The following is a 21,290-nucleotide window of genomic DNA, read 5'->3' on the forward strand; positions in this document are numbered from 1 at the left end:
AAAGTAATGGAAAGGGTAGTGAGGGATAGGATTTATGAGTATCTGGAAGGTCACTGCTTGATTAGGGACAGCCAGCACGGATTTGTGAAGGGTAGGTCTTGGCTTACAAGTCTTATTGAATTCTTCGAGGAGGTGACCAAGCATGTGGATGAGGGTAGAGCAGTGGATGTAGTGTACATGGATTTTAGTAAGGCATTTGATAAGGTTCCCCATGGTAGGCTTATGCGGAAAGTCAGGAGGCATGGATAGAGGGAAATTTGGCCAATTGGATAGAAAACTGGCTAACCGGTCGAAGGCAGAGAGTGGTGGTAGATGGTAAATATTCAGCCTGGAGCCCAGTTACAAGTGGAGTTCCGCAGGGATCAGTTCTGGGTCCTCTGCTGTTTGTAATTTTTATTAATGACTTAGATGAGGGAGTCGAAGGGTGGGTCAGTAAATTTGCAGATGATACGAAGATAGGTGGAGTTGTGGACAGTGAGGAGGGCTGTTGTCGGCTGCAGAGGGACTTAGATATGATGCAGAGCTGGGCTGAGGAGTGGCAGATGGATTTCAACCCTGCCAAGTGTGAGGTTGTCCATTTTGGAAGAACAAATAAGAATGCGGAATACAGGGTTAATGGTAGGGTTCTTAGTCAGGTGGAGGAACAGAGGGATCTTGGGGTCTATGTACATAGTTCTTTGAAGGTTGCCACTCAGGTGGATAGAGTTTGTAAGAAGGCCTCTGGAGTATTATCGTTCATTAGCAGAGGGATTGAATTCAAGAGTCGTGAAGTGATGTTGCAGCTGTACAGGACTTTGGTTAGGCCACAGTTGGAGTACTGTGTGCAGTTCTGGTCGCCTCACTTTAGGAAAGATGTGGAAGTTTTGGAGAGGGTGCAGAGAAGGTTTACCAGGATGTTGCCTGGAATGGAGAGGAAGTCGTACGAGGATAGGTTGAGAGTTCTCGGCCTTTTCTCGTTGGAACGGCGAAGGATGAGGGGTGACTTGATAGAGGTTTATAAGATGATCAGGGGAATAGATAGAGTAGACAGTCAGAGACTTTTTCCCCGGGTACAACAGAGTGTTACAAGGGGACATAAATTTAAGGTGAAGGGTGGAAGGTATAGGGGAGATGTCAGGGGTGGGTTCTTTACCCAGAGAGTGGTGGGGGCATGGAATGCGCTGCCCGTGGGAGTGGTAGAGTCGGAATCATTGGCGACCTTTAAGCGGCATTTGGATAGGTACATGGATGGGTACTTAATCTAGGTTAGAAGTTCGGCACAACATCGTGGGCCGAAGGGCCTGTTCTGTGCTGTATTGTTCTATGTTCTCTGTTCTATGTTAAAGGCTAGTTTGTTTGAAGACCAATAGGAACTGGTGTGATCAGTCTAAAGATGTAAATACTTGGCTATTGTGCTCTGTGAAATTATACATTTTACTTCTTTTCTGCTTTCCATTTTTTTTAATATAAGCTATCGCTTTGCTTTTGTTTTGGTTTTGATTCTTTGTATGCATAATGGTAGGTTTTCCTTTAAAAGAAATCTGCAGCTTCAGGCACAAATAATATCTGATGAAACAAAGTTCACTTTAGAATGTATTCAGTGTATTTTACTTATTCTATTTCAAATATTTATCTGTTATTTTCTTTGAGTTTAGAACTGCATGCTGCCCAGTTATTCAATTTTAGCTCTTGATTTTTTACAAACACAGACATAATGAATTTCATGGACCTCTCTTTGAAACTAAATTTTCAAATTAGAAGCAGGAGAAGTACATTGCCAATTTATGATGGCTTTTCCGGCTGTTCTATGATCAGAAATATCAGAAACATTAAATGATTGGAAATCAATGTTCACACTTAATGGCTTACTAACACGCAAGTAAAATATCACAGATGCTGGTTAAAGTAAGAAGAACAGATACAAGAACTGAAATTGCTGGAAAAGCTCAGCAGATCTGGCAGCATATGTGGAAAGAAATCAGGGTTAACATTTCTTATCTGGTGACCCTTCCTCAGAACTGAGCAAAAGATAGGGTGAGGTGAGATGAGATTTTCCAGCAGTTTCTGTTTCGTTTCCTTTGGTTCTTATGAAAAACAGATGTTGGGAATTCTCATCTAGACTGGCATCTATGGAGAGAAACAGTTGACGTTTCAGATTTATGACCCTTCATGGTAAGCGTATCCTATCTTAAAGGAACTTAATTATCACTTTGGAACTAATGTCCAAGTGATAAAAATTTTTTTAAGAATGTTATGAAAATTGAGAATGTGGAAGGTTATTCGACTTGAGAACCTATTCTATCAAGAGTCCCATTTTAATTTTGTGGACTTCTTTCTATACTACCTGTGAAGCATTTTTGGGGAATGATGACGTAGTTCTCCACCTTGCTATACTCTTTGTCCTTGTGTCACCATCTGAATTGATTCAGTTTCTTGTTTGTTTTGAAACTGCTAATTAACTCCAAATTAGTTGCTTTATCCAGGAATTTGTCATTTAAACTTGATTTGGTCTTATAGGCTATGAGAAAACTGAGGATGCTTCTGAAAAAACTTCACTGGCTGATCAAGAGGATATGAGAATAATATTTATTAATCGACCTCAGCTTATAAAATTTTGTAGCAATCATGTCAGGTAAGAATAATCTTAATTTAACTTTTTGTTGCAAGTCTCTAACTTTTTGATTTTCTCCTATTTAGACTGCATCTGAACATACATTTGTTCTTCTTGTGGTGTATTATGTCAAGTGTCACATTGATTGCATTATCCCATCTAGGTAAAGATTTCCATGTCCACAGTTAGCTACTAATGTTGTTTATAAATAATTAATACAAGTGAAAACCTGTCCCAATATATTTCCCACAAGTTAATGATGGTCTATATATGAGTTGAAGCATAGTGCAATGTTGAAAATACATTTAATGCCTTTTCTCACTCATTGAGAAGTGGAAAAATGAAATTGAGAATTTCTGTGAACAATCCCATTTGTCTGACATAACTTTGTCATATAACTCCAGGAAAATGGCACAAACTTTAACATCAAATTTTTGGGCATGAGAATCGTCACCGAGATCTATCAAAGTTTTTAATAACTAATCAATTCATAATATAGTAAATGAAATTATTGAGGGAGAAATTGGATGCGTGAATTTATTTTTAAAGAAAATGTAGTGGAGATCGAAACTAGCTGACCATATTTAGTAGGACTAGTCAATTAGTGCTACTCCCCCTCAAAGGTTCTCTTGTTTCTCAGTTGCTATCTTTCTACTATGTATTGTTTTTCACTATTTAGAAAGTACCCTTTAGTACCCATTAGGAACGCCCTTGCTCTTCTCTGTATTAGAATCTCAGTTTCCCCCAGTTACACCCATTTTCTATCTATTACTTTTGATCTTGAATTATACACTTTAATCTACACTGCTTAAAATGCTGCTCTGGGTCATTTGTAATATGTAATTCTCTATCCCATCATCTATGGTATTCACACATACCCTGAATATTTAAGACCACAACACAGACTATTTTGGTACACTACTCATTGCATTCTACCAATTGAAGTATTTTCCCCTATCTCGTGTCGTCTGGCTAAATACTCTAACATGTCAGGAGTTTGTTTTCAGTTCCTTAAGCTGAAACAATAGGTAACAGTCTCTTATAAGAGACTTTGTATGAAGTTCTAGAAGGGATTTAGTCAGTAAGATCTATAGACATTTCTTTGCCCAAGAGGAGGGGGGAGTGTAGTGGTAATAAGGACCATATTTTACTGGGAAAATGGGTTCAAATCCCACCATCACAGATGGTCAAATTTGAACTTAATAAAAAGCTGCAAGAAAGACCTGACCTAATGGCAGCAAGGGCAGCTGGTACATGACAGCACCACCACCTGCAAGTTCTGTTTCAAGCCACACACCACCCTGACTTAGAGCTAAATTCGTGTCCCTCAGTCAAAATCCTGGAATTCCTTTCTAAAACAGCATTGTTTTCACGAAATTGACTGCAGCACTTCAAAAAACAGCTCACTACCATCAGGGGTAGTTAAGGATAGCCAATAAATTCTGGCCTCACCAGCAAAGTCCACATCCTGCGAATTTTTTTTTTAATTCTGGTTTTCCCCTACTTCCCTTTCTTAATAGTGGCATGTAATTTTCCAATCTAAAATAATCATCCTGAGAGAGAAATTTGGAAGACAATGTAGGTCAGAAAGTATTCACACCTACTTCTTTTAAATTGGGATGAGAACAATCTGAACCTGGGGATTTCGCTCCTTGCCATTGATTCCTTCATTACTTTATCTGCTCACAATTACTTTGTTCAGTTCCTGCCTCAATGATTAATATTTCCCTTGGTAGATCTGGTGTGTGAACCTTTCCCCTATTGTTGTTATTCATTCAAAGTAATTCTATATGTCTGTCATTTATTTGCTTAAATTTGCAGCACTACTGTTATCAATTTGCAGGGGATACATATTGTTTTTTGCCTTTTCCTTTTCACTGTGCAATTTTAAAGAAAGAAGCTGCCTATAGTACTGGTCACAGTTTATTGCTTCACCACATGACAGTTTAGATGAATTCAAGGTGACTTTTAACTTTTTGGAAGAACTATAAATGCAGGTCTTTTCTGTGTTAGTAGTAATCAACAGTAATTTTTTTTACAAATTAAGAAATCACATTATCATTGATGTTTAATTTGGGAAACTTGCAACACTAGTTGCTATTTTTGATATGCAATAAGATTAAAATTGTTCATGGGATTCACAATATCCACCAGCAGTTATAGTCCAAAGATGTGCAGGTCAGGTGAATTGGCCATGCTAAATAGCCCGTAGTGTTAGGTAAGGGGTAAATGTAGGGGTATGGGTGGGTTGCACTTCGGCGGGGCGGTGTGGACTTGTTGGGCCGAAGGGCCTGTTTCCACACTGTAAGTAATCTAATCTAATCTAATAAGAGTAAACAATTAATTCAGTACTAGGTGGAGAAGTATCTATTTCACTACCTCCTCTGGGAGAAAAGAAGTTCAGCAGTCTAGCTGGGCTACTTTTTAAATTCATTCTTGGGATGTGAGCATTATTTTTTTGACAATGAAGTTTTGACTATATAGTTCAGGTTGGGATGATATGGGGCTTGTAGATGTTGGTGTTTTCATGTATTTGCTACCTTGTCCATTTAGATATTAGAGCTTGCAGGCTTGGAAGTGGAGTTATTACAGCATATCTTGTAAATAATATGGACTGTTGCCACCATGCATCAGTGATGAATGGAGTGAATATTAAAGGTGCTAGATGGGGTGTCAATCAAACTGGCTGCTCTGTGCTGAGCTCTGTCAAGTTTTTTGAGTGTTGTTAGAATTACACCCATCCAGGCAAATGGAGAGTATTCCATCACACAATCTGATTTGTGCTTTGAGGAGTCACTGCAGAATTCTTAAATTCCTACCTGCTCTCATAGCCACAGTATTTATATGACAAGGAAAGGCGGTATTGACACTGATGAGAAGAGATGGGCAAGGAAAGGAGTGAATGATCAACAAGGAGAAAGTGAGGAGTGCAGGTGCTGGAAAAGCACAGCTGGTCAGGTAGCATCCGAAGAGCAGGAGATAAAAGGAGGTGTTAAGGCCCTAAAATTATTGAAATTGATATTGAGTTCTGAAGGCTGCATAGTCCCCAAGCAGAAAATGAAGTGCTGTTTTTCCAGCTGGTGCTGTGCCTCGCTGAGCACTGCAGCAAGCCTGAGACAAGAACGGGGTGATATGTTGGAGGGGCAGGCAACTGGAAGCTTGGGGTTATTTTTTAACAGACCAAATGTAGTGCTCTGTAAAGTGGTCACCCAGTCTGCATTTTGTCTCCCCAGTGTAGAGAAGACCACATTATGGGTAGGAGAGTGTCTCAGTGTCAGGGACGCATGTTCAATTCTACTCTCAGGTGACGGTGTCTATGTGAAGTTTGCATGTTATCCCCATGTCTGTGTGGGATTCCTCCGAGCGCTTGGGTTTCCTCCCACAATTCAAAGACATGCAGGTTAGGTAGATTGGCCATGCTAAATTACCCCATAAACTTGCAGATGCTTCAATATGATCTTTCACACTACAGTGCTGGGTTCCCTCATCAATGAGAATGAGGATATTTGGAAGGCTTATATTTCATTGAGTCATTTAATCGATCACTGCCTTTCAAGACTGCATATGACAGGACTGCAAGAGCTTGGATCAGACCAATTCATCATGGAGCAGGTCTTATCCTCTGTTTAATCTAGTATCACTTGTTAGAATTTGCAACCTAACCAGATCTAAAGGAGTTGACTACCATCTGGCAGAAACCTCAAAATAAAATGTTGTACCTGTTGTAATATTGTCTAATTTCAGTAATAATAATTGTGAAATAGCAGCAATGTGTTTACAATGCCAAGTTCCTGCTCAAATAATCGTGTGAACCGTTGATGAGAACAATTTGAATTTAATGTGTTCAGATACACACTGCATAATGAAGTGTGCAAAATATTCCATAGAGCAGGTATAGTTAATGAATTATTAAGAGTTTGGATTAGTGCACTGTGCTTTATGACTCATCAGATTATGAGCTGAAGCTTGACTATTATTGACTGAAGTGACTTGCAGATTGATTAAATTCTCCCATTGAAAATAGCAGTAAAATAATATTTGCTTATTCTCTATCCTCTTGTAGCTCATATACTTACATACTCCTACAAATACATGGTTTGATAACTGGTATGTTCAGTTGCATTTGTATGCAAATAAAGTTTATGATGACACAAATGTTCCCCTATGAAAATATATGTATATAACATATCTATCTATCTATATATATATACATGCCATCTAAATTCATTCTATTTAGTAGATGTTGGCCTAAAATCTGTGAATTAATTTGTTCTGTCTTGTTTCTTTTTAGCACTGCAAAATACAATCCACTTACATTCTTACCAAGATTCTTATATTCTCAGTTCAGGAGAGCAGCCAACTCGTTTTTCCTTTTCATAGCCCTTCTCCAGGTAAGCTTGCATAATGATCATGCATAAATCAAAATATTTTTTCCCACTTTTTGATTCAATGAAAAATATGTTTTTCAGTCAAACATTCTAGATAAAATCCTCGCTCTTCACCTTCCCCACACACTTGCATTCAAAAATTTAAACTGAAGCAATGGTGTTTTCCTGATTTGTGATTTTGTTGACTGGATGTAGTATGTCTTATATTGTTATCCTTTTCCAGAACAGAGGTGTGCTTTTTTTCTTTTCCTCTTAATTCTTCTAATATGTAGCCTGAAACTAATACTTGAGAACAGTAGGTAGCCAAATAATTTGAATTTGTTGTTGGCATTGTGCTTAAGCACTTCAACTGCTAGATGACAAGAATATATGAAAATAAAGAATTTATGTAATTGTTCATAATATAACATAGATCCAGCATGTGCAAACGTAAATCATTCAGAGTGACACTGATAAATTAAAGAAACAGACAAGAGAAAGGCTGATGTGTCTCGATACATATAAATGTAAGGTAATTGAGATTGGAAGAGGAATTATTTATCCAATGAATTGATGCTGTTAGTAAGTATTGCTACATATCACTCCAACCAGAAGTTAAGGGGGGTTATGACCATGAAGTATGCAAGTTATCTTTTGTCTGCAATGTGGAAACCATCAAAATGCCTGTTGAATTTGTCTATATAATAATTAGCTCTCTAGAAGTAATTTTAATGGAAGTGAAATCCTCAACATATGATGAAGTATTGAAGAAATAGAGCTGCTTACTCTGTCATAACATTTAAAGTCAGTGCCAGTTTCCAAATATACAACAGCAGCAATAGCAAACTAATAAATCAGTAAACTGAAGTTCCACTAACACCAGACATAATTTGTAAGCTTATAATTTAGATTTTACTCCCCAATTTTGAATGTTTAAACATAACATTAATAATTTACTACTAATAATAATTTGATAACATCAAGAGTACAACTCAATTCATAAACTAAAATTAGAACTAAATATATATAAACTCAAAAACACATTAATTTTTTAAAATAAATACAATTATTTTCCTCCTTTTTGATAGTGGGCATTTGGCTCCTGTAAGCACATCTTAGGCTAATATTCCCATTTAGTGGTAACACAGTGCCACATTATCAGAGATGTCATCTTTTGGATGAGGTGTTAACCAACACTTGCATCTGTCTGTCATGACCAGTTGGACATGAACAATTCAGTGTTACTTTCCAAGGTGAGCAATGGCGTACTTCCATTTTGGTACAACTATAAATAAGTTATACATGGTTTGTGAGGTTCCCCTACTTCACATTATTTGAAAATTCCTTCTTTTCCTGGATAACTGAGTGATATTGTTAATGGTTCCTTTTGTTGGGGTACAGTGCCCTTCTTTTCAATTTGTCAGTGTCACCCAGTTCTCTTAAAAAGAAATAGGAATGCAACCTTTCTTCTTCCCAAATCCAGTCCCTTTGTCACCTTAAGTACTTGAACACGTGATTGCCTCTTAAAATAAAATCCATGCTCACCTCTGTGATTCCATTTGTGAACCCCTCTAATTAGGTTTCCGTCCTGCCAAAGAACTGAAAGAGCCCTTTTCATGGTTCCAAATGACCTTCTTGCTGTAATCTCCCTCCTCATTCTTCTTACTCCATCTGCAGTCTTTATTGCAGTTGACAGCACAATTCTCCTCCTATGTTTGTCCAATGTTGTCAGCTGAGTGGAGTTGCTGTTACAGGGTTCCATCATTTTGCCAAGTATTCTGAAGATTTACAAACTCAGGAAGATGCCATTCCATCCTTTTTTTTGTGAAATAGGGAGATAGCACTATTGAAAGGAAATTCTGATTAGCACTCCTTCAGAAATAGGGAACTGTGTTTCTATTCTGACAGTTCTTTGGTAGTATAGAGCTGTCAGAAGAAGGCAAACCATGCCTATTTTCACAATCTGATATTTAAAAATGTAGACAGCTGCTTTGACACCTTCTGTCAAAAAGGTAAGTGCTTGGTAATTGTGATGTTTGGATTCTTGGAGGATTGGGTGGCAGGTGGGTGCCTGGATACCAGCTGGGAGGGAAGAGGATTCTGAGGGATATAATGCTGTGGGACCAAGTGAGTAGGTTACCAATTGGAAGGGGGTTAGGTGCTAGTTGGTAGGATCTAAGAGCCAATTAAGTAATGCAGTAATGCAGTTTTTAAGGTGGGTGGGAGACATTAGGTCCTGCGGAACTGTGTGCACACATGTCCATGTCCTTCCAGTCCAGGTAGAAGGGAATATATTGGAGTTTCGACTCCATGGTAGGAGATGAGGTTATCAGGGTTTAGGTTCACGTGTGAAGCAGAGTGGGGGTGTCAGGTCCAGGGGATTTGGGGAGAGGATGGCTATATAATCAGTCTGGGGGAGGTGTAGTTGGGGTGGGAGGTGGGGGATAGACATCTGAAGTAAAAAAGATGGGTCTGTTAAATTGGTATTCAGGAGTTGCACTGTGGATGTTATAACTTTCAGAGTAAATATTTTACTTAATGTTTTTGGAACCATCTGAAATTTCCAATTTAAATGGAAACTCACGAGTTCCAGGTACAGAGGAATTGTCCTACGGAATCTTCAATTTCCCATACAATTTCTACAGAGTTTGCTGTGATGGCAATTTTGCAGGGTCCCTATGAACTGTTCCTGCTGGAAAAATTACTGTCTAGTCATTGGAAAATTGAGGCCCCAATGTTTAACAACTTCCTACAATTACACCAAGCTGCCATATCCACCTCACCATCCCCCAACTCTTACATCATTCCCTCTGATCATCACCACAGACCTCTCCTTGTCTCAATCTGTACTTTTTCTAAGTGTTGCTGTGTGTTGGCGTTATTCAAAAACACAAGATCTGTTTATCCATATGGATTGAAAGTGCCCAGCTCTGTCTCACCACTCTTGATGCCTCTACTGTGCCTGATTTCTGGAGTTAATCCCTGAATGTAAAGTAAACTAAATGTCCAGGCCCAGTGTTTTGTAACATTACGTGTACAAATAGAAACAACTGTAACATTTAGCAGGATGGTATTTTGTATATTTATATCCTGTCTTCCTCTCTTGTTTAGCAAATCCCTGATGTTTCTCCAACTGGCCGCTACACGACACTGGTTCCGCTGTTATTCATTCTTCTTGTGGCTGCCATTAAAGAAATCATAGAAGATATTGTAAGCAATCACCCATTTAATATAATCTTAAAGCAGTTATTTTTCTGTATGTTTGGAATTTGTTCAGAAAAGAGACTTTGGTTGGAGATAGTTAATATTGAGGAAGAAGAGTCTTGTTAAAATGTTTAATTGGAATGACCTAAGCTACTGAGTTAGTATGATCCTGGATTGTTAAGTTGTGAAGTAATGGTGAGGAGAAGCTGCGAATTCAGCTGGGCTGAGAAACAGACTCCAATAAAACAGAGGCCAATGAATCCTTCCTAAACCACTGCCTGTAACCGCAGCAAGTACAGCAGAAACTGCCATGCCACAGTGTGATTCCTGAGCTATGCCAGGTCAAGTTTAATACAGAAGTGACCATCAAAGCATGAACCATCTCAAGGATGGAAGGCTGCTTCAGCACCTGCTAAACAAATTCATTTCAAAGTATATGGAAATGTTGGGAAATAAACCCAATGACCCGATCAAGCATCGTTATCATGCAATGTTGGAAAATAAGTGCAATGACTGCATGAAGTATGTTGCGTAGCAGTGGAAGGTGGAACCAGTCAGGAGAGCAGGTACCTCTGCTTACTTTTTTTTTTAATCAATTTGTATGTCTCCAATCATTTCAGAACTTGGGGGATTGGCCTTATCTGGATTTGATGATGGGCTGCTTCTCTTCCTAGCTTCCATTCAGCTGGAGGCATCGTGGAAGACATCAGAACATTCTAGGTGTAAATAATACAAAGTACAATATTCTTGAGCACCAACTGTGAAATGTTAGGACAGCATTCTAACTAATCAAAGATGGAGGACGAGATAAACATTGTAAGAGCTGTTCCTTTTTTTTGAGTTGGGGGTGTTGGGGGTGATTTCCTAGAATTCCAAGAGCAACAATTACTGTTTTATATGCTGTTGCATTGTTTTGGAACTTTGGGGAGACAAAATATCAAAACAGCAGCACTTTAAAAAGGAGGAAGACAGACAAAGGCAATGACTACATGGTCAGAGAAAGAAACCTGCACAGCTGTCTGAGTTTGCTGTTTGAGTTTAAGTATCTCTCGACGTCAGTGTGTGTCCAGGAAAAATGAACAAACAGAGAAATTCACAGCTAACCTTGGAGGAACCTGTGTGGGAGAACTCACAGCACAGGAGCAGGTCTGTGCATAGTTTTTAAGTATAACCTTGCTGTAAATCTACCGTAGTGAGTAGAGTGGAATCTTTTTGATTACATGTTATGTTGAGATCGGTCTCTTGATTAAATTTTAAAAATACCAACAATAAGTACTGACTTAGACTGGAGCAGTGTTTTTTTTTTAAGAGTAATAAGACATTGCTATTTTCTGGGTCTGCAGATTGTGAAGGACCAAAGATGGCCTTTAGTAGAGTGATGTGCTCTTCCTGTTGGATGTGGAAGTTTAGGAAGAGTTTCCATTTTACTGATTAATTATGACAACAGGAAGCGCCTTTGGTTGCGAATCCTCTCAGATCACATGGATCAGTTGGAGCGACAGTTGAAGGCAATAAGGAATTTACAGGAGCTGGGGATTTGATGGATGGCAGGTATAGGAAGGAAGGAAAGCCGCAGATACAGCTAGGTAAATGGATGAACTCCAGGAAAGGTAGGAGGGGAAGGCAGGTAATACAGGAGTCTCCTGTGGCTGTACTCATCTCAAAGAAATATACTGTTTTGGAAAATGTAGGGGTGGTGGACTGTCAGGGGACCGTAGCACAGATAACCTGGTTTCTGGTACTGAAAATGGTTCAATGTCACGAGGGGTACGTCAGGTTCCAAGTGACTGACTGATTGTGATAGTCTATAATATATAATTAGAGGTACACACAGATGTTTCTGTGGCCGGTAGCGAGAAATCAGAATGGAATGTTGCCTCCCTGGAGACAGAATCTAGGATATCATGAAGTGGGTGCAGAGTGTTTTGAAAGGGGAGAGGAACCAGCAGGAGGCAGTTGTACACATTGGAGCTAACGACATAAGAAGTCAAAAGGATGAGATTCTGAAGGGGACAAAATAGAAAGTTAGGCAGGAATTTTAAAACGAGGTCCTTGAGGGTAGTAATATCTAGGTTACTCAGTGTGCTTCAAGCTAGTGAGGGTAGGAATAGGAGAATAGAGCAGATGAACGTGTGGCTGAGGAGCTGGTGCAGGGATGAAGGGTTCACATTTTTGGATCATTGGATTCTTTTCTGGGGTAGAATGATCTGTACAAGATGAACAGGTGGATGTGATAGGGGATTTTAACTTTCCAACTATAGACTGATATTGCAATAGTGTTAAGGGTTTAGATAGAGAGGAATTAGTTAAGTGTGTACAAGAAAATTTTCTGACTCAGTATGCGAATGTTCCTACTAGAGAAGGTGCAAAAATTGACTTATTCGTGGGAAATAAGGCAGGGCAGGTGACTGAGGTGTCAGGAGGGTGTACTTTGGGGTCAGTGACCGTAATTTCCTTAGTTTTAAAATAATGATGGAAAAGAATAGACTGGATTTAAAAGTTGAAGTTCAAAGTTAAAAGAAGTCCAATTTTGACGGTATCAGGAAAGAACTTTCAAAAGTTGATTGGGGCAGATGTTAGCAGGTAAATGGATGGCTGGAAAGTGGGAAGCCTTCGAAAGTGAAATAATGAGAGTCCAGAGACAGTATGTTGTTGTTAAGGTGAGAGGCAAGGCTGGTAGGAGTAGGGAATGCTGGATGACTAGAGAGATTGAGGCTTTGGTTAAGAAAAAGAAGGAAGTATGTGTCAGCTATAGATAGCATAGATGGAGTGAATCCTTAGAGTATAAAGGCAGTATGAGTATACTTGAGGAAAATCAGGAAGGCAAAAGGGGACATAGCTTTCGCAAATAGGGTTAAGGAGAATCCAAAGGGATTGTATAAATGCATTAAGAACAAAAGGGTATCTAGAGAGAGAATGGGGGTGCTCAAAGATTAGTAAGGCAGCCCATGTGTAGAACCACAGGAGATGGGAGAGATACTAAATTAGTATTTTGTATCAGTGTTCTCTGTGGAGAAGAACATGGGAGATACAGAATGTGGGGAAGTAGATGGCGACATCTTGAAAAATGTCCATATTACAGAAGAGATGGTGCTGGATGTCCCCAGGACATGATCAGGTGTACCCTCGAACCCTGTGGGAAGCTAGGGAAGTGACTGCTAAGCCCCTTGCTGAGATATTTGGATCATTGATAGTTGGGTAAGGTACTGGAAGACTGAAGGGTGGCTAACGTAGTGCTACTATTTAAGAAAGGTGGTAAGGAAAAGCCAGGCAACTATAGACCAGTGAGCCTGACATTGGTTGTGGGGGGGGTTGTTCAAGGAAATCCTGAAGGACAGGATTTACATGTATTTGGAAAGGCAAGGACTGATTAGGGATAGTCAAAATGACGTGTGTGGAAAATCATGTGTCACGAAATTGATTTTTTTGGGAAGTTATGAAGAGGACTGATGAGGGCAGAGCTGTGGATGTGATCTATATGAACTTAAGCATGGCTTTCAATAAGTTTCTTCATGGTAGACTGGTTAGCAAGATTAGATCTGGGTGTGTGGAATGCTCTGCCCCAGAAGGCAGTGGAGGTCCAGTCTCTGGATTTGTTTAAGAAAGAGTTGGATAGAGCTCTCAAGGATAGTGGAATCAAGGGTTATGGAGATAAGGATACTGATTGAAGATGATCAGCCATGATCATAATGAATGGTGGTGCAGGCTCGAAGGGCAGAATGGCCTACTCCTGCACCTATTGTCTATTATCTCATGGTATACAGGGAGAACTCGCCACTTGGATACTCGCCAACTGGCTGGAAGGTAGAAGCCAGTGGGTGATGATGGAGGGTTGTCTTTCAGACTAGAGGTCTGTGACCAGTGTTGAACCACAAAGATTGGTGCTGGATCCACTGCTTTTCATAATTTATATAGATGATTTAAATGTGAACATTGGAAGTATAGTTAGTAAGTTTGCTGGTAACGTCAAAATTGGAGGTGGAGTGGACAGTGAAGAAAGTTATCTCAGAGTACAACAGTATCTTGATCAGAAAGGCCAATGGACTGAGGAGTTGAAGATAGAGTTTAATTTAGATAAAGGTTTGTAAAAGCAAATCAGAGCAGGACTTATACACTTAATGGGATGGTGCTGGAGAGTGTTGCTGAGCAAAGAAATCTTGGAGTCAGGTTCATAGTTCCTTGAAAGTTGATTCACAGGTAGATAGGATAGTGAAGAAGGTGTTTGGTATGCGTTCCTTTATTGATCATAATATTGTGTGTGTGTGTGTGTGTGTGTGTGTGTGTATAATATTGTGTGTGTGTGTATAAGAGTAGGGAAGTCATGTTGTGGCTGTACAGGACAGTGGTTAGGCCACTTTTGGAATATTGTGTGCAATTCTGGTATCCCTCCTTTTGGAAGGATGTTGTAAAACTTGAAAGGGTTCAGAAATAATTTACAAGGATGTTGCCAAGGTTGAAGGGTTTGAGCTATAGGGAGAGGCTAAATAGGCTGAGGTTGTTTTCCATGGAGTGTCAGATGCTGAGGGGGAACCTTTAATAGAGGTTTACAAAATTATGAAGTGCATAGATAGGATAAATAGACAAGGTCTTTTCCCTGGAATGGGGGAGTCATAGAGGGCATAGGTTTAGGGTGAGAAGGAAAAAAATTGAACAGACATTGGGGACTACTTTTTCAAAAGGTGGTGCATGTATGGAATGAGCTGCCAGAGTTGTGGTGGAGGCTGGTACAATTTATAACCTTTTGAAAGGTATCTGGATGGGTTTATGAATAGGAAGGGTTTAGAGGGATAGGGGCCAAGTGGTAGTAAATGGGACTAGATTAGGTTCGGATATCTGGTCGGCATGGATGAGTTGGACCAAAGGGTCAGTTTCTGTGCTGTACCTTTCTATGACTGTATGGCTAGATGTAGTAAATATGTCTGAATCACATATCTTTTCCCTCAGCCATGAATTTCTAATGGGATGAACAGATCAATCCCAAATACCTGTAATAAAAGCAGTGCTGGGAATGCCAGATAAGACACCCAGGATCTGAAAAATAAAACAAGAATGTTGACATTTGAGTAAGATGTGAACTTCTGAAATTTGTTTCCAAGTTGGTATTATACTGACTCTTGTCCAATCGTAAGCTGTCATGATGCAATTTCTCCATGCTACAAACTGGAATATGGATTTGTGACACATGACCTCTCATTTATCCGACCTATACTGCATATGTGAAATGTGTATTCTAACACCCAGATTGAACGTGTAAATATGAATAATAGACTGTAATTTAATACTCAACAGCAGACAATAAATAGCAAATACAATCCATTCTGACCCACATTCCCACTGGGTTGTTCCTTTGCCAAGAGATTTGTTTTATGAACTAGCTAAAGTTCCTTCAGGCTCAAGAGAACTGTAGCTTTGATGCCTTCCACTTGAATGGTCTCAACTATTTTTTACAACAAATTCCCTTTTTTCTTGTAATGTTACATTCTTTTTACAATGAGTTAATTTCCAGGGAAATGCATTTTTCATTGCAGCATTAGTTCCTAATGAACTATCCACATTGACTGAACTGTCATGAATTTTGCATGTCAATATAGCTTGTAATTTTGAATGTAAGTTTGCTTGCTGAGCTGGAAGGTTTGTTTTCAGACGTTTTGTCACCATACCAGGTAATATTATCACAGAGCCTCTGGTGAAGCACTGGTGGCATGGCCCGCTTTTTATTTATATGTGTTTATTTGAATATACTGTATAGGAGGCTCACTGATGATGTTACGTGGTATGGTGATGAAACACCTGAAAATGAACCTTTCAGCTCAGTGAGCAAACTTACATCCAGAACCTCAGCCTGGGCTACAAATATTCTCAAAACTCACTAATAGCTTGTAATTGTCAGTAGATGTTGGCTTTAATTTTAAGCTGCTTTTGCTACTGTGATGGAATAATCTATTTATAGCATTCAAATAACAGAGAATAGATTTCATTAACTGCACCTGGCAAAACTTAACAGATGACATGCAGGTGTTCCAAACATTTACATTAAAGTGGAGACATGTAATCCATAAAACAATAGGTGCAGAAATTAGGCCATTCAGTCCATCGAGTCTCCTCTCCTTCCAATTGTGGCTGCTAAGTTTCTCGACCTCATTCTCCCATGTTCTTGCCGTAACCATTGATCGCCTTTACAATCAAGAGCCTATCTATCTCCATCTTAAATATACTCGATGACCTGGCCTTCACAGCCTTCTGTATCAGTGAATTCACATTATAATATTGATGGATGGGGTAAGAAACATAATTATAATTGTCTTGCTATTGTGCAGTCAACATCTGAATAGGAAATTTTAAAAACAATATAATCTTTGAGACAATGCACAGATAGATAGCTTAACAAGTATATTGAAAATAAGATTTGATACACAGCAAAGTGGCATGTTTTTTGTTTCATTTTATGGAATGAGTAAGGTGGGAAGATGAATTTTTAAAAGCCAGTTCAGGATAACTGTACAGTCTTCATGTATTCTATAAGAAATGGTTTACACTACCTAATTTTGCCTAATGAAATCTTTTGACGAGACATTATTGGTTAGCATTAACTACAGATCTAACTGTGATGCCAGGGTTAATAAAATATACATAAAAGTAATTAAACTAAAAAAAACATGTTAAACACATAGCAGGATGGGTGCTATGACTCAGTTACAGCATGTGGGAGCTCTTGCATGCCAATGTGATGTGGGGCAAAGGCATTTGCAGTGTTTACAATTTGTGCAGCTTCAGTTCAGAGATTATCAGCTGAAGGCTGAACTACAGACACTACAACACATTAGGGAGGGGAAATTACTTGGAGTCTGTATTCCAGAGATTATGATCAAGTCTTCTAATTTGATCAGTCATTAGGGAAAGGAGATTGTGACAGAATGAGGCAGATAAAGGAGCCATCATAATCTCCAACAGTTCAATGTTTCTCCTTGATTACATGAACAAGGAATGTAGTGGTTATAAAGATAAAGTGAGTCCAGAATGTTATGTTGCTTATCTGGAGCCAGGCTTCAGGACATCTACTCAGATCTGGACAGGAAAGTCAAATAGGAGGAAAAGGATCCTGTTGTTCAGGGCCATGTAAGCAATGACATGAGCAGGACGAGAATCAAGGGGGAAGGGGTGTTGGGTGGTCAGCACACTAAAAAGCAGATCCATGAAGTGTAATAATCTCTGCATAATGAATATTGAATAAAGTGAATATTTTAAGGCACAAGTAGATATATTGTCGTTAGACAAGAGAATCGAAGATAATTGAGGCTAGATGGGAATGTGGAATTCAGAACACAAACCATTTACTAAATTGGCTGACAGTAAGGTATTCTCTGTCAGTCTATTCAAGAGGTGAACAAAGACTTCTTTAGGTCATGTAGGGACCCTTGAAAAGCTTAATGCCAATCTCATTTGGGATCTCGAGCCTGGCTGCAAATGACATAGCTTTGTTGCTGCCAGGTCTTGACAATCCCTGTAGGCTTTCTGGCTTCATGGTTGAAGTGGTATTTGATATCACTGATGTTGTCGAACTAGAGGGAAAATTGGCTGCAGTTCATCATTTACACTGACCTGGAGAAGAGTTTACTGCAGATCATGAATAGCTATTTAATAGCCCCTCTCCATGTAGTCCACCATGCCCTCTGATGCAAATATGCCCTCTCAAAAGTGTAACCCAGAGGCTACAGAACAGCCGTTTGAGTTTCAAATTTGTGATATCTAAGAACGTTAACACTTGTCAGGGTTTATTTCAGCATCCATAGTAAGCGGCCACACATTTCAACATTGTCTACAATGTGTGAATCCTTGTGAGATGATACTACACCGGCTGAATTTGGATTCCTCCTTGATTCAGTCATGATACTGAATTAAATAAACCTTCCCAATACCTCAAAAGGTCACAGGACATCCTTAAACTGTTCACTAAAATATCACATAGGCATTGTGTAAGTAGCCAGCTAAGGAAAATATTGGATCTTTTAAAATCCCAAAGTGAAATCTTTATGCAGAGACAGAGGGCATAGATAAAGTATTAAATGATTACTTCAATGAAGGTTAGAAAAGTTGTGGATGCGATAGCAAAGAAATACTAAAAAATATGAGTATTATTGAAGGCTGGTATCACTTGGTCCAGATCAAATATATTGATTACTGAAAAAGGGAATGTTAGAAATAGCAGTGGTATTGGCCATACCTTTTCAGCTTGTTGAAAATACATGTAAGTGCCAGATGACTGATGCTTACTAAATTTAAGATTATTCCAGAAGAGGGAAAGGAATAAAGGAAGAAGCCACAGGTTAGTCGGTCCAATATCAATGGTGAGACAGTTTTCAGGAATAAAGATAGATTTCCATTTGAAAAAGCATATGTTAGTCACAGAGGTTTGTTAAAGTGGATTTGTAAAGTCAAATGAGATATAACTAAAGGTAACAGAAAAGTTTGGCAATGTGCACATAGTCATAGAGCTGTACAGCATGGAAACTGGTCCAGGCCAACCAGATATCCTGAATTAATGTAGTCCTATTTGCCAGCTTTGGCCTCTCTCCCTCTAAATCCTTCCTCTTCATATACCCATCCAGATGCCTTTTAAATGTTGTACTTGTACCAGCCTCCACCACTTCCTCTGGCAACTCATTCCAAGCACACACCACCCTCTGGGTGGAAAGGTTGCCTTTTATGCCTTTCCCTTCCACTTTAAACCTATGCCATCTAGTTTTGGACTCCCCTACCTGGGAAAAATACCTTGGCTATTCACCCTATCAATGCCCCTCATGATTATATAAACATCTATACAGTCACCCCTCAACCTCCAATGCTCCAGGGAAAATAGCCCATTCAGCTATTCCCTGTAGCTTAAAGGCTTCAACCCTGACATCTTTATAAATCTTTCTGAATAATTTCAAGTTTCACAACATCCTTCCGATTAGCAGAGAGACCAGAATTGAACGCAGTATTCCAAAAGTCACCTAACTGAAGTCCTGTGCAGTTGCAACATGACCTTCTAACTCCTATGCTTAATGCACTGACGAATAAAGGCAAGCATACCAAATGCTTTTTTCACTATTCTATCTAACTGTGACTACTTTAAAGGAACTATGAATCTTCACTCTAAGTCCTCTTTTTCTTTCAGCAACACTCGACCAAGACCTTACCATGAAGTCTATAAGTCCTGCCCTGATTTGCTTTTCCAAAATGCAGCTCTTCACATTTATCGAAATTAAACTCCATCTGCCACTCCTCGGTGCACCGGCCCATCTGCTCAATATCCCATTGTACTTTGAGTCAACCTTCTTGGTTGTCCAGGCCTCCAGTCTGAAAAGCAACTCTTTACCACCACTCTCTGTCTCCTATCTTTGACCCAGTTTTGTATCCAAATGGCTACACTCCCTATATTCCATGTGATCTAACCTTGCTAACCAGACTACCAAGCAGTACCTTGTCGAAAGCCTTACTGAATTCCATATAGATCATGTCCACCGCTCTGCCCTAATTAATCCCTGTTGTTGCTTCAAAAAACTCAATCAAGTTAGTGAGACGTGATTTGCCACACACAAAGCGTAAATCCTGTCATAGAGTCATAGAGATGTACAGCGTGGAAACAGATCTTTCGGTCCAACCTGTCCATGCTGACCTGATATCCCAATCTAATCTAGTCCCACCTGCCAGCACCCGGCCCATATCGCTCCAAACCCTTCCTGTTCATATAACCATCCAGATGCCTTTTAAATGTTGCAATTGTACTAGCCTCCACCACTTCCTCTGGCAGCTGATTCCATATATGTACCACCCTCTGAATGAAAAAGTTGTCCCTTAAGTCTCTTTTATATCTTTCCCCTCTCATCCTAAACCTATGCCCTCTTGTTCTAGACTCTCCGAGCCCAGGGAAAAGACTTTGTCTATTTATCCTATCCATGCCCCTTATGATTTTGTAAACCTCAATAAGGTCATCCCTCAGCCTCCGATGCTCCAGGGAAAACAGCCCCAGCCTGTTCAGCCTCTCCCTATAGCTCAAATCCTCCAACCCTGGTAAAATAGTTGCAAATCTTTTCTGAACCCTTTCAAGTTTCACAACATCTTTCCGATAGGAAGGAGACCAGAATTGCCCCAATAACATATCCACCATTGATGTCAGGCTCACCAGTCTATAGTTCCCTGGTTTTCCTTACCACATTTCTTGAAATATGATCTTTCAGAAGGCATTTGAGAAGATGTCACACAGCTTGTTAAAGATGAAAGCCTGTGAAATTAAGGAAAATATGGAGGCATGAATACAAAGTTGACTCAGTAACAGGGAGCAAAGGATAATTTTGGATGGATGTTTTTCAAGAGGGTTATGCAGTAGTTTTCTGCTGTAACCAACCTAGTTGCTGGTCCAGGGCGCAGTATTTTAACATTTGCAGATAGTACAAAACTTGGTAAAGAATAAGCGAGGTATGAATCATGTATAGGCTTCAGGATATCATGGACAGAGGCATGACAGGTGGAGTTCAGTGGAAAGTCACAATGGGTCAAATGTTTCTTAAGACGTCATAACAGAATTGAAATGTTAATTCTATTTCCCTCTCTATTGATGCTGCCAGACTTGATAATTTGCAGGCATTTTCTCTTTTTTTTATTTCAGCATTTGTCATTGGGCTAATTCACTACCTTTTGTGTTAAGATTCAATCAATCAGTTGCATAAAGCCAGTTCAGTCAAATACTCTGTTCAGACAAGCCTTTAACTTTGATATGAGGATCATCCTACGTCATTTCCGCCACCACCAGGGATATATTCCCCTCCCCACCCCTATCAGTGTTCCGGAGAGACCACTCCCTCCATGACTCCCTCATCAGGTCCACACCCCCCACCAACCCAACCTCCACTCCCGGCACCTTCCCTGCAACCACCAAGAAGTGCAAAACTTGCGCCCTCACCTCCCTCCAAGGCCCCAATGGATCCTTCCATATCCGTCGCAAATTCACCTGCACCTCCACACACATCATTTACTGTATCTGTTGCACCCGATGTGGTCTCCTCTACATTGGGGAGACAGGCCACCTACTTGCGGAACGTTTCAGGAAACACCTCTGGGACACCCGCACCAACCAACCCAACTGCCCC

The 21,290-nt window shown here is 39.7% G+C and overlaps 1 protein-coding gene across 3 annotated transcripts in view; it reads left to right on the forward strand.

Annotated features, from left to right (window-relative positions):
• Window positions 1–21,290, forward strand: part of atp8a1 (ATPase phospholipid transporting 8A1) — a 354,037-nt gene that overhangs the window by 55,618 nt on the left and 277,129 nt on the right. For all 3 annotated transcript variants that reach the window (XM_043691984.1, XM_043691994.1, XM_043692004.1), the window contains exons 2-4: window positions 2,497–2,611; window positions 6,882–6,981; window positions 10,069–10,167. In XM_043691984.1, the coding sequence (XP_043547919.1) occupies window positions 2,497–2,611; window positions 6,882–6,981; window positions 10,069–10,167 (314 nt within the window). The remainder of the gene's footprint in view (window positions 1–2,496; window positions 2,612–6,881; window positions 6,982–10,068; window positions 10,168–21,290) is intronic.

Source organism: Chiloscyllium plagiosum, chromosome 1 (assembly GCF_004010195.1).
Source record: "Chiloscyllium plagiosum isolate BGI_BamShark_2017 chromosome 1, ASM401019v2, whole genome shotgun sequence".
NCBI lineage: Eukaryota > Metazoa > Chordata > Chondrichthyes > Orectolobiformes > Hemiscylliidae > Chiloscyllium > Chiloscyllium plagiosum.